The sequence below is a fragment of the Petromyzon marinus genome, chromosome 10 (genome assembly GCF_048934315.1).
Source record: "Petromyzon marinus isolate PM22_M1 ecotype Great Lakes invasive population chromosome 10, UKy_Petmar_22M1.pri1.0, whole genome shotgun sequence".
Taxonomy (NCBI): domain Eukaryota; kingdom Metazoa; phylum Chordata; class Hyperoartia; order Petromyzontiformes; family Petromyzontidae; genus Petromyzon; species Petromyzon marinus.
The window spans coordinates 16965808-16980329 of NC_133676.1; the positions used below are offsets into that span (position 1 = coordinate 16965808).

The window sequence follows — 14522 nt, forward strand, 5'->3', positions numbered from 1 at the left end:
TGCACTGTATCCTAATTGTGGGCTACATTGGTGCCACTGTAATGGCCGAATTATGATCCCGTCTTGCAATTTCATTACGAGGGCGCTCGAATTGCTCTCCACGGCTAAACGACCACTTTGCCGATCTGGGAGGAATTCCTGTGGACAGAACGATCGGCAGGCAATGCGAGGGATGTTGCCACCGTCCATACCTGTGGGAGGTGAGAATAACAGAGCAGCCCCCGCGGACCTCCCTTGTGATTGTCTTCCAGAGGTAGCGCTTGGATTTGGGGTCCATTCCAGAGCTGGGCTCATCCTGTGAACAGAGCAAAGCCCCTTTTGTTGGACCACAGCAGTGACGACAGTAAGGTCCTGGAAAAAAATGTCCCTTCATGCGAAGAAATGTTGTTCTGGAAATTGTAAACGTAAGCTTTGGACGTTGTCAAAAGGTAAAATTCTGCACCACCAGGCTCTCAAGGCAAATGGATATTCTGACTGAACAATCCTCAAAGCCATCACCCCAACCGTGAGGAAGGAGCCATCTGAAGATCCAATCAAAACCATCACCTTACCTTACATATCAGGGATAACCAAAAATATTTCCAAAATTTTGAACAAACACAAGATCCAGGTCCGATTTAACACAGTGCAAAAAATTCGTGACCTGATCCCATCTGTGAAGGGCAAGATCCCTGACATGCAATATCCCGGCGTCTACAAACTAAGCTGTATCTGCGGCAGCAGTTACATTGGGGAAACCAAACGACATATCTCGGACCGTGTTCGTGAACATGAGGCAGATGTGAAACATGGCAGGACCAATACTTCTGCCGTGGCTGATCATTACTTCAATGCAGCTGGCTCACATAAAATTGATTTCTCGAAGACTATGGTACTTTGCAAGCCGACTGGCTATCAACAAAGATTCGTTCACGAAGCCATCCATATATACAGACAGACACAAATTCAACCGAGACGACGGTTTTAAAATCAGCAATCACTTTTGGTCATGACTTGAGTTGTGTTTACTTGTCAACCTCTACCGTCAGCAGTGGATGGGTGTAGCGAGGTGCAATGCCCCCCCCCCCCCCATCTCTGTGATTAAAACACACAACCACCACTAGCCTATAATAATAAAGTGACCAAAAAGGACAAAAGAGTACGTTTGACCTGTCAACTGATATAAATTCCACATTTATATGGTGGAGGCCAGTCTTTCCATTGGATGACTCCTGTTAACCTCACACAGAGTAGTACTCAATTTATTGAGCTCTGATGCCCAAACTGTATCTTGAAATTGCAACCTTTAAAACTGCGAGACAAACGTTTTAACCACATCACTTTCCAGCCAGATATCTCTGCCCAAGTTGGAGCGCTCTACCAATGAATCCAGTCATCTGAAATTAACGTGATTGTAACATGCATTCGGAATTCCTTTGGTCACCCAAATGAGCCTCCACACCTTGGCATGGATAGCGAGTCCTGCACTCACGTCAGAAGCAATAAGGTCCAGCTATTTCATTTCAGCATGGCAGATTTTAAGCCACGTTGACTTGGGATAAACCTCCCCAGGTACTTGGTCCGATTGAAACTGTAAAAATAAAATTGTACCCTTAGGGGTTAGCCTGAATTGAACCCATGAGATCGGATCCAAGCGTAATGCATCAAAGCAGCACTCCCATCTCACTGGGTTTGTACAAAATATCTGTGCTATATACCATACTACTTTACAGTAATATACTACTATACTTTAGCTGGAATGTAGCATGTTTATGGTAGAGTGGTTTGTTTGTACATTTTGATTGAAAATCCGAAGTGTCTTCAGTTATAAGACTCCGTCATTCTTCAAGCTGCATACCAATGTTGAACGAACATTTACATTGCTAAAGGACATTTGCAGATGATACATTATTAATGTTTGAGAATCCAGTCATCTGAAATGCCAATGCACGTGAATGTTTTTCCAAAAAAATATCAAAACTATACAGTTGCAATGATATTAAAATGAAATCCAAGCAAGATTACTATTTTCCCTGCTCCTTGAGTTTGTGCTCAATACTTTAACATGTACAGGGCCATGGCAGACACACACAATATATATTACTAGCCTTTTGCCCGTCCAAGGACGGGTGTATTTCAGTAAATCTGAAACTTGCAAGCGAAAATCAGACCGCGACGTGATATTCATTGCATCCATTAGTGTGCAATTTGTAAGGGCGTGGTGACACAGACCTATTTAATTTAACTGTTATAATCCCTTGTTCATCATGATGTCCTTTTTACTTCTATGTCTCAATAGCGTTACGGAGATCGCGTAACGTGAGGGTTCTGCCTTTGTAGTGAGGGTTGTAAGTTGACGCTGAGGAGGGGGGAGGAGGCGCCTCACCCCCCCATGTGGAGTGACGTCACCCACTAATTATTATTAATGAACAGGGGGCGTCCATTTGGAAGATGTCACCTCTTCATGATTATTAATGTGGGGGGGCTGTTCGATGCGGAGTAACGTCACCTGCTCATGATTATTAATGAGGGGGAGGTGCATGATTATTAATGAGGGGGACTGGCCGACTTGTAGTGACGTCACGCGCGGGACACATACATTCTTGGCTCATTATAGTAGTACATATACACACGAAGCATCCACACAGGTCTGTGTGTAAACCCTGTTTTTAAATGAGACCAAAAATAACATCTGTGCGGAAAATCCCTTGACCTCTTGTTGTTCTTGAACTTTGTGTGTATTATGTATGTTTTGCTGCTGGATGAACTCTGAACAATTTAAAATAAAACCTTTCCACTTGTGGCCAGCCCTTTCCTCCCTAAGACTCTCTATTTTTCATTTTTACTGACACAAATTGCTCATATATCTCTCTCTCTCTCCGAGGAGCATCAATCTTGGAATATTTGTTGACCAAAGGGATGAATGTTGTTTCCCTATGGGGAATTTTCAAGCCCCCATTATTTGGTTTCATAAAGGGACTTGAAACATTCTGCCACCATGTAGAGACTTTAAGCGAGCGTGAGAGTGTGTCCAATGTCACCGAGCCACCGTTTTATATTCAAAGGCAGCCGCCCTTGTGCTCAGCATCGTAGCGGCTCACACTGCAGCACCGTGCAAGTCACCGGTTATCGTTTGACGGTGGAAAACAAAACGTCCCATTAAGGCCAAGCGAAATGCTCCATCACTAATGTTCTACCTCCTGCATTTATATGACTCAGATGAAATATGTTAGCAACAAACTAATGGACCCTTGCAGGATTTGATGGGACACCGTGGCATGGTGTGATAAACACCTTTCAAGTCGCTTTGTTTTTATACTTTACAAATATAAAATAGGTAATAAGGGAGACTTATAAGGATAATGCAAAATAGCTTGATCGTGCTTGAAGATACTTCTGGATATTAAAAATGTTTGATAACTAGAATCATAAATCCCACCAAAGGCAATGGGCTATAAAATCAAGAATGCAATCCAAGCAATACCACACACAATGATAAACTAATTCAATTCAAGTCGTTTTCGATGCTGTTCTGAACATAAACATGTTTTATGTGAACATGGGACATATTGGAGGTGGTTGGGTAATGTTTCTGTAATATCTAATGTAACATTTTTACTTGCTTTGAAGGTAAATGCTTCTATTCAGCCCCGAATAAGCAATATTGTTTATAATAAGCCGTAGGCAGTATTATGGTAAAGACTGAAACATGGGTTCAGTAAAATATCCATAACAGATTGTAGAAAAAGCATCTATCACCTTTGCAAAAAAACACAAAGAACTGCGAGCTGTTCAGACACTGCCTACATCAAAATAAAATTTCTGTTAAATATCAAAACTCCAGCAATGGAAATGAAAGTGAATCCTTCAGGTATTGCATGCAAAGGAAACTCAACAATCACGCGTACTCTTCGCAGCACGCACAGCGTTAAAACTGTTGATCTATTATGACAAGCAATTCAGCTGTGCATGCTAATTTATACTAAATTTCTTGTTTGTTCTGTCAGAAATGGCTGCATAATAAGCAAGCGCATGGGACAAATGGCAAAGGAAATATCAAATGTATGTTGTATGTCGAACTTCTGTCACACTGTACGTAGCCAACCGTGCTAATCGGAAGTGTGGGTGCTAAAGTATAGAATAGGTGACGTTTTTTGTGAATAGGCCTTCTAGTACATAATTAGAGAGGCCAGACAGATGGACTAGATAATGTGAGTTGGAGACTGCCCCATTGGGGGCCCGATGAAAATTACATTATTTTGAATGTTTCTGGATGAACAGGTTTTAAATGTGCATATGCATAGTTACACTCATAGTAGCTTTAAAGCAACAGACAAATATGAGTGCTTGCAGTATCACGAAATAACAGAAAGCAGCACAGTGAGAAGCATAATGTATGCAACTCTAATATATAACGTGAAAACACAGATTCAACCAGGATACATAACAGACATTTACACTCGTGATAACACAAATAAAAGAACACGGGGAAAATATTCACCAAAATAATAACAATTGCTTGACAAAATAATAATGGTAGTGATAGAGAGGGAATACATATATACACCAAGATGACTGAAGGAGTAGAATACCACATGATATGTCGTAGTGAGATAGATAGGAAGCATCATGACATGGGGGGCAGTGTCATTACCAATGACAGACATTAATCGAATCAGGCATGATCAATTATTTTGAGATAATAGTGATAGCACATTTAGCCACAAATATAAATAACCAAAAGCTTATCATGTGATGATAGTAGCAGCATATTTCTTCAGTTCGGATATTTGTGCACGTATGTTACAAGATCACACAGCTGGAAAGTGAAATGCCACTCACAATACGATCTTGGTCAACCGTGGGTTTCCTGCCACATGTGGAATTTTCACAATTGGCTCACGGCGGTAAATGGCAGGTGTTTTTATGGGGAACTACTTTGACTTTCCAATGTGTATATATGTCGTGAGACAAAGTACGTGTGTGCACATGACATCATACAACCACGTCTGAGATCCCTTCATATGCCATTTGTATCCACACTTTAGGGGGCGTACTTTCCCACACCCCCTGCTGCTACAAAGGAACGTTCATTCTACAGCATTTCCCAGACGTGGTTTTTAGCCAAATTAAGTGAACAACCAAATTAGATGCTTTTTTTTTTGCACGGTCAGTGGTGACAAGGCTGAGACTATCAATGCTCTACACTTGAAAACCAGGTTTTGTCATGGGTGGCTGCCTAGATTTGCCCCTGAACTGTCCAGCCACCTCATTATGACTTTACATGATGAAGCTGATGATGATGGGGATATTCATTCAACACGATGTGGTGCATGGCGGTTACCAGCAGCAGCAGCTGGGGCTTCCCAATGAGCGCCAGCGCAGTGGAGAGCTTCCTCTTGGTGCCACCGCTGTAGGTTTTCACCAGCTTATCGGCATGCAGACTCAGGTGCAGCCGCGTGACCAGCTCCTGTGACACCTGTACACCACAAGCCCCATCACTCGTGTGATCTGGCTTCACCGTAATTGCTACCTTAAATGCAGTAAAACTCCCGGCTCATAATAGATGTTTTTTAACTCATTGGTTCTTTCAATAAAGTCACGTAGAAAGAAAATAAATTAAATAATAATAGAATACGACGTTTCGATTGCAACACAAGCAACCATGATCAGGTACGAATGAATGAGAAAAAAATAGTTTACTATATTTGTTTTTCTATTATAATTTAATTTCTTTATACGTGACTTTACCGAAAAAACCAAAGAGTAATTCCTGCAGTCACGAAAGCTTCGATTTTAGATGTTTATTTGTAAAGCCACTGAGTAACGATCTGACCAAAGTTATGTCGTTAAGGCCCTCCCATACCCGAAACAGCCAAATAAATTAAACTGTAATGTGAACAAGATGTTAACCATTATTGTTTCTCACCACTCACCCATACGTTTGAGCTGAAGAACAATTCTCATAATCAAATTAAGTCATTATAATTACTGAAACAATAGAAATAGGCAAGTTAAACGCTTGTACCTGTGATAATTTAATGTGTTTGGTTTGGGAGGGTCAAATTTGGCCACATCATTGTGTGGCCTAACCTCAAAAACAATTACGAATCGTAATATTGGCTGCCAAAACCTACGTGTCGAGTAGAACTTATATTATTCGCAGTGATGTGGAGTGAGGAATATGACAAATTATATTATCCCAAATGTTATCCGAAAGAACCATAGAGTAATTCCTGCAGTCACGAAAGCTTCAAATCAAGTTTAAGATATACGTAGCAGTTTTTCAGCGATCACAGGAACACACGTCTGAACGATGGGTTGTACAGAATAAATAGCCTTGAAAACTGTATGCTGGCTATAACTATCATTTTCAATCATCAGCATTGCTAATGTTAAGTCACAAATTGTGTTATGGACTGCAATCGGGAATTGTTTTCGCACACACTGTGGGAGTTCTACAAAATATAATATTGCAATGCCTAGAGGCTTTAGGGAAACAAGTCTACGTACTGTACTTCCCAGTCAGTAATATCCCACAACTCAAAAAAATACCTCATGCAACCCATGATGAAATTCAGGGATAATAAAAGTAGGAGTGAAACTGTTTTTGGTCATGTATCACGATGAAAACTCATCCACACGACCGTACAGGGCCCTGTGGAGCATGGTAGCCCATTACAGCTACCATTCACAAAAGGCTGACAGCATGGCGATTTTAATGCCATTGTCCATGCAGTGCCAATGTCATACTTAAAGAGCAGATTTCCTTGTTCATTAAAAACTTCAGTGTTCTTGAAATAACTGGTGACTGGCAATTTGAATTTAACAACCAAATTTTACTTTCAATTACAGCCACTTCATGAATTTGTCCCCAAACCAACCTTTGTTTCAACAGTTACTTCGCTATCAACGTGGCTATGATGAAACATATAGAGTATAGTCATGCCTATGAATCTCACTGGAGCTAGATTTATCAGAAAAGCCTAACCCTATGTAAACGTGGTGTTATACGTGTCCTGTGTAACGCTATTATGATACACTTTGTAAGTTTTCGGCGTATGAGCAAATGGGTTGCGAGTTCATCGATGTCTAATGTGGCCTTTCAAGTTTTAGCAACGACTGAGAATGCGGCCATTTATTTCTAAGCGACACTGTGCCCATCGCAATCCCAACGTCCTGTGTTTGATACTTGGCCATGGCCAAGACAACACGAAGTGGCGTCTGCACCTGGTCCAGGTATCTTTCTTGGTTGACTCAATGTTAATTAAGTAGCCAATGCAGTTTGTTAACATCAGAAAGATAGAAGCAAGGCAGACGGCCATGTGTCGCAAGCAACACCAACTTCTTGTGCACCACTGTTGGCCTTCATGGATGCTCGCAAACAGCACTTTCTCCAAAAACCCGTGTAGCGCATGTATACATGTATATATGCACGCGTGTTTTGTAATAGATAATTACTGTAAATAGTTCGATCTAATATTTAATGTCTAGGGAATTGAATGATGTCTCTCGTCACTCTGCATGTGAATCTGTAAAATGTACGTATGTTGTATTTATGTACAGTAGATCATCGATTAACCGTCGGCTTAGAGGGGAAGGGGATGCTGGATTTTCAAAACGCCGAATAATCACGAAATAATTATTTACAATAGCTCATAGTTGCACATTCTTGCATCAAATTATATTTTTAGGTGTTTTAAATTAGTTTACTATATGAAATTGGCATAACTAAACATACCAAATAAACAGTCACTGCATTTACTGTACTGTACTTAACAAACTGTGCTAATCGCAGGTGCGGGAAAAAAGTGAGCACGCTCACCTGCTCGATGTGATGCGAGGGGATTCCGCGGATTCTTGCGTAGCAGTACAGGTGCTCCCAGCCCGTGAGAAGGTCATCCAGAGCGTCGAACTGTGGGCAGTATCCGATCAGCGTGCCCGTCCTCCGCGCCTTTTCCATTTTCAGCAAGGCACTGTGGGTGGACAAATTGGCAGTGAGCGTGGCAATTCGTCCCGACTTTAATCATGCGTCATTCAGCACATCACAGATTCGCACCATTCGTATAGAGCAGTGGTGGCCAACCTGTCACAGACCGAGAGCCAAAAAGTTCTCCATGAGTTCTGCAAAGAGCCAAGTGTATATATAAGTGTATATATATAAAAGTGCATATTAAAGTGTATGTATATCGACAGTTTTCAGCACAGCATGGGAGACATTCATTATTCTTTGCTACTACTGTGATAGTACGTTCTACGTAATGCAGATTGAAGAGCCAAATGCAGCTCGGGAGACGCCGGTTGGCCACCGCTGGTCTCGAGAAAGTCTGTCACGAAGGCATTACGTTTCATGCACACAGTCTGCTTAAACTTGACAGTAAGGGGGCGATGTTGCTGTACGTAACCCCGAATGAGTTTGGGGCAACTCTGGTGACAAAACACTTTGATTAAGAATAGATTTTTTTTCTGTGATTGTATCGAGGGTGATTCTGATTCATGACAGATCAGTAAAAAAACATTTGGAAATGCTTTTCCTTTGGGATTTAAAGCTTCATAAAGTCAACGTTCGTAAGTGAAAAAATATTACTTCAGTTTGTTAAATTCCTATGGAACATATAACACTGAGACTAAAAATGTATTTTACTCATTAGAATTACAAGCAAAGGCTGAATTATAAACTAAGATAAATATAACTAAAAACTTAAGCCAAGCACAGCACTCATGTGCAAACATAAAATGAAGCCTAAATACCACAGTGGGGGTTGCCCATTTGTTCTCCCTGTTCTACAGGATTAAGGTGCAGCCCTGCAAGTGCTTTCTCACGCCACTGCTTGCAGGACGGCCTCCGCTAGAGCGATATCTCTAGAGCGCTGTCTAGAGAGCTCCCTCCTCCAGATGGTATTTGTCCTACTCTTCTTTGCTGGCCAAATCTCATGGCAGAGGTCAGAGTACTCACACTTTTCCCCACCACAAGTGATCTGCTAACTGTAGCGTACCCATTTATTCTGTTGGCAAGATAGAGGTCATGGTGGGGGTGCTGGGGAATGGGAAGTTCATTTTAAAAAAATAATCTCGCATTATTATTTCAACTGCCGTGCCGGGAAATGGAATTGAGCCAACAGACTCTGGATTGCAATTCCAGCGTGCTAACCATTACACGGTCGTCGTGAGGTGCTTACCCATTCTGTGTCCGTATTATGGCATCTCCACCCGACGGTTGGATGTCCCCTGTCAACATCTTGAACGTGGTCGTCTTTCCAGCTCCATTAACTCCAAGCAGCCCAAAGCACTGCAAAAAAGCACAATGTCCTTTCAGCCTCGGATAATGAGGCAAGAAACCCTATTCAGTAATGGGATTCTGCAATGAGTACCTGTAATGTGTTGGCTCTGGTTAAGAAACCCATCACAAACACACAGCACGTGTAACAAAAATATATGAAAGTAGTAAATAAATAATAGCATTTTATTATCTCACCTGTCCTAAGAAGAGACTACTGCCCTGTACAATATAAGCATCAGATAAACAAAATAACAATCATTCTAAATGACAAATTATAATAATTTTAAGTGCTTTGTAAATCGACTGCTGTATGAAGGCTTCCACACACTGTAGTAATAATTGGGATTTTTTCTAATATCCTTCACCATGTGGGTCATTGTGTGTTGGTGAAAGGTTGGGCAGTATTAAAATATATTTTGTTTGTGTTTACCCAGCAGGGCCTCATTGCATCCTTTTCAGAAGGATCCTGCTTTGGGCATGTTTGGCTGGCGACTCCCCGTGTATGGAAGTACACTGGAGTGCCAGTAAAAACACGTTAACATGTGACAGCAGAAAACTGAAAACGCTACACAAACAGGTCAGAAACGTACTTGCTGTACGTCCTCCTGGAGTTAGTTTCCTGAGTATTATCCTGCTCGTGGCTTTTGCCTGTCTCAAGCCTACACAGCGAGGCTGCTGAAATACTCGCCTGTGCCACCACTCCGTATAAACACTGTGCCAGCATCAGACCGGTGATGAAGCCAATTGTAAGAATAAGTGGTGTAGCTATAGAGGGTTCAGGCACTGCAACTGCATCAGGCCCACAGGATGGATGGGGACCAGGCACCAGATTACGAGGAGAGGAGAAATTGGCATATGGGCAGCAGCGGCCAGAATGCATTTCTCTTTAGAGCCCCTCAATTGGCAACCAGCACCACCATCATGCGTGCCCCCTATTGGGCCGGGACTAACAACAACAGCAACCGCCATTCGCCACTAAGTGGCGGCGAGGTCACCACGGCGCCTGTGCCAGGCCAGGTGCACTTTGAGGCAACGTGAAGTGTGGAAGGCTCGCTGCTGGCAGGAGGTTAAAGGCACAGATCCAGGTGCTATGTGCCAACTTGCTGCATTTTAGCCGCCCGGCTGGCATCAACATCACCGCCACCGGAGCCGCACCCCCAACCCCCGCTGCCCCCACCTGGTTGGGAGAGACGCCCAGGTGCAGGCCGTCGACGGCCGTGAAGCTGCGGTTCAGCAGGCGGTAGCGCTTGCGGAGCCCCACGAGCTGCAGCGTGTCGTCGGGGGTGGCCGCGTCCACCACGCGGCTCTGCTCCTCCACGCGGCTCCGCTCCGCCTGCACGTCTGTGTCCAGCTCTGGCTGCCCGGGCTCCACCGCCTTGCGCCGCCACCACCTGCTTTAGAAGCGAAAAACATTTTATTGTTATTTAATTTGACGGGATCAACACGAGGGTTGCCACCTGTCGCAGTTTTCCCAGGATCGTCCTTTATTTGAAGGAGCCATCCTTCACATCTGTAAGTCTTCACAGGATGTTAAAAGTCCCGGTTTTTGTACCTCCGAGGTGGCAACCATCAACAAACATTACATGAACGTCATACACCGCATCCTACGATGGTATTTATATTGTATACAAAACAAATTTGCCTTGGAAAGCTTCACTATTTGGTTAAGGCCCGTAAAATCCTTCATTCCAATGTTTGGCCAATTTCATAAGGAAATTGGACTGCAGAGTGAACAACCACGACCATGATGGAGCAACACTTCACGCTACGCGTGGGTTAAAGAATCCACTGCTGTTCTATCATTCACTAACCGTGTCACATCCCCTCCCTGGGCCGCCCTTCAAAAAGAGGCTTCTTTGGGGGTCATCCGCATAAAAAAACTGAAGTGAAACTTTTAACTTAGCTCAGATTTAAATTCGTGTCAATTACGGTGCATACTCTTTTGTTTTAATTCAGTCAAGTCACGTAGATAAAGTAAAACAAAATAAAAGAAAAGAAAATAATTTACATCACGACGTTTTGGAGGCAACACAAGCTTCCGTCTTCAGGTGGAATAGTCACAGCAAAAGATCTGTGTAGAGTACACAGCTCTGAGACGATCGGGTTTATATGTAGGTTAAGGGGGGGGAGGAGTCAGAAAGGGGTCGTGGGTGGGTGGGAGGGCTGAGTCAAAAGTGGAAGGCTGTGGTGGACTGCCAACAGCTGCGGAGGTTAAGGGGGGGGGAGTCAGAAAGGGGGGTGGGTGGGTGTGAGGGCTGAGTCAAGTTGCCTTTTTGTTAAGCAGCCGGGGGTTCGAGTGGAAGGCTGTGGTGGACTGCCACCACATTCGGAGGAAACATCTAAAGTTTGGTATACCACCACTGACAATTGCTGTACAATTAAAAGGCAGCTAACGTTTGACATTATTTAAAACATCTTTCCAATGGTTGCTCAATTTGAAACCATCCTCTCGGTTGAAGTTGTGTCTGTGTTTGTACATCTGGATGGCCTCGTGGACAAATCTCTGATAATAACCGGTAGGTTTGGAGAGTACCTTGGTATCGGAGAAAACAATATCATGATCACCCACAGCGTTGTAACAGTGATCAGCCACGGCAGAAGAATTCGTTCTGCCGTGTTTCAAATCTGATTTGTGCTCGCGAATTCGGTCAGAGATATGTCGCTTCGTCTCCCCGATATAGCAGTCACCGCAGGTACAACTCAATTTGTAAACACCGGGGTACTGTAAGTCAGGAACAACATCCTTTACGGATGGGATCAGATCACGGATTTTGTGTACTGTGTTGAACCGGACCTGGATCCAGGTTCAGATAATTACATGGTGTACAAATGACCTATGCATATAAAGTAATATGCATGCATACCCACACACGTTTGTGTGTGGGTAGATGGATGGATAGATAAATAGACAAACTCACACATGCAGAAATAAGCAATGACAGCACATAATTGACCATAATTATCCACGTATAATTTTACAAAGAAAAGCATGCGCAGATAGACATTCAGGCTTGAGCAAACATAGACTACGATTCACATCTGTGTTTCAGCCCACTACTGGCAAAAGGCCTCCCCACACCCCATTGTGTATGGGGATTTTTGACCATACTTCACCACGTTGGTCAGTGTAGGATGGTGAAAGGGGGGGGGGCAAGGCCAAGGACCAGTTGAGATGATCACTGTTACATTGCATTTGTGGCTTTATTTTGGTGATTTCTAAAAGTTTTTTGGTTTGGCCATGTTTTTGTTTATTGTAGTATGGAGTTAGACTGATGGCCTTAATCTAAGTTTTCTTGTTGTTGTTGTTTGACTTGCATCCCACTGGGATTTTTGCACACAGCGTTGGTGTACGGTGCTATTTCAGGAATATTTTTATGTTTTTTCCTGGATTTTCTGTTTGCACATGCACAAAGTCACTTTAAGATGTTTTCTTGTTCGTGTTTTTGTTTTTTTGTTTTCTGCGGTTGCACCCGATTCAAGAGCCGAATGGCTCACAGGGCTATACCAAAATAAATAAACTGAAACTATGAAACTATGAGATATCGCTCGCCATTGATGTTAGCCATGGCTGGAGGTCAAACTCAGGTCACCGGCTTCATAACGCGGTGCGCTAACAACTGCGCCACCCCTCACGTGTTTTGCACACTCCGCTTCCCGGGAGCTGCGCGTTGTGCCACCAATCCACACACTGCAGAGGGAACTCTAAACACCGCGCTGTTCAAAACGTTATCCAACTGTTGGCCACAATCTGGTCTCATTTTGAGCTGAGACCATGGCGCGCCGCCCAATATTGCTCATGACGCGAATGAGATCGAGGGTGACGACAGATGAGTGGCCACTGCTCATCTGGGGCATTTTGCTGCTGCTTCGTGCACCCCACATTCGTCACGGGGTCACTGAAACTCAGTTCCGCCGCATAACTCCCAAATGCATTTGTGCCGTGGTTGTGGTATTAACGTGAGGGGTGGACGAAGAACGGCCGTGATTTGAGTGATAAGGGAGAAGAACACCGGTAAGCATCGAAGTTTGCCGACTGCAGAGAGCATAACATTCATAGCTTGAGTCCCACTGTTACCTTACGGTCTTAGCTTTGACTTTATACAAGAGGTGTATGCAAAGCTCAGGTTAATCCTTAATTAATCATAAATACTTGTGGTAAATGAGCCCAAAGCAATATAATTACTTAATTGTGTTCACCTACACACATTACATATAGTAACAATCCCCTCATTAATGTTGTTATTTGGTGTGCCACCCAGGTTATATGCATGTGGAATACAATACAATTGGTAGATTATAGTGAGTGGATGCACAAGTGTGACGAGGAACACAAACCTGAGTTTCCAGATGAGTTCATCTGTGAGCACCAATCGGAGAGTAAAGCAAACAATGCCATTAACTGCCAGGGCCACGAATGGCCAGCCAGTAATATCCATGGCAAACGATGAACTTTCCTGCGGGTCTGACCCCAGCAATTTCATGATGTCTTCCATGAGCCTCTGCTTTGAGAGGGAAACTAGCCCCCAGCCCAGGCAGAACTGGGGGAAGACGAGGAAAAGCCATCGCATGATATTGTAGGCGTTGTAGAGGCTCTGTTGGGTGGGATAAGGGAGCAACACACACACATAAACTTAGTATTGTATCGAGAAAATACAAGGATCCCCCCGTATAGCCTTAACAGGTTGTTGAAAGCCCACTCAGCTATATAGCTCTTCTTCAGAAGCGATCTGACCACAAGTGAGAGCTCAAAGAAGTGGCTTAAACTGTGAATATTTATAGCAGCCAAATACTCTAAACTCATTTTTCTAAATGTGGAGGGAAAAACCTGAGGACCCAGAAAACAAAAATCTACACGACCATGGTAATAACGTGTAAACTCCAAATATACAGGCATCAGGGTCAGGATCGAACCAACGACCTCCTGTGTTCTAGACAAGGGAGTTAACATCTCACCACCGTGGCGCCTCATGAAGGCCGGCACTGCACACGAGAGGGTGGGTGGCGATATTTACACAACACACCAGGTACTCATTTGAGGTTGAGTCGATCTCGGGGAGGCCACGGACCGGTTCAAATAATCGTCACTGGCGTTGGCCGTGAGCGAGACTCGAACTCGGGTCGCCAGGTTTGTAGTGCAACCCGTGACCGCTACACTACCGCTCCCCACATTATATAGAGCACAATCGCATACACAAACAACAGTATGGTACTGTATGTACATGCGGATTGTTAGCTCTTGCCAGATATATAAAGCATGTATATT

At 43.4% G+C, this 14522-nt stretch overlaps 1 protein-coding gene across 2 annotated transcripts in view; it reads right to left on the reverse strand.

Annotated features, from left to right (window-relative positions):
* LOC116941141 (uncharacterized) overlaps positions 1-14522 on the reverse strand; it is a 134934-nt gene that overhangs the window by 8147 nt on the left and 112265 nt on the right. The window contains exons 56-61 of one of the 2 annotated variants that reach the window (XM_076066205.1): positions 13595-13851; positions 10437-10650; positions 9159-9268; positions 7805-7955; positions 5324-5458; positions 192-295 (exon numbers count right to left, since the gene is read on the reverse strand). In XM_076066205.1, coding sequence (XP_075922320.1) covers positions 192-295; positions 5324-5458; positions 7805-7955; positions 9159-9268; positions 10437-10650; positions 13595-13851 — 971 coding nt within the window. Of the gene's footprint in view, positions 1-191; positions 296-5323; positions 5459-7804; positions 7956-9158; positions 9269-10436; positions 10654-13594; positions 13852-14522 lie in introns of both variants that reach the window. The other variant, XM_076066206.1, reaches the window with a different exon arrangement.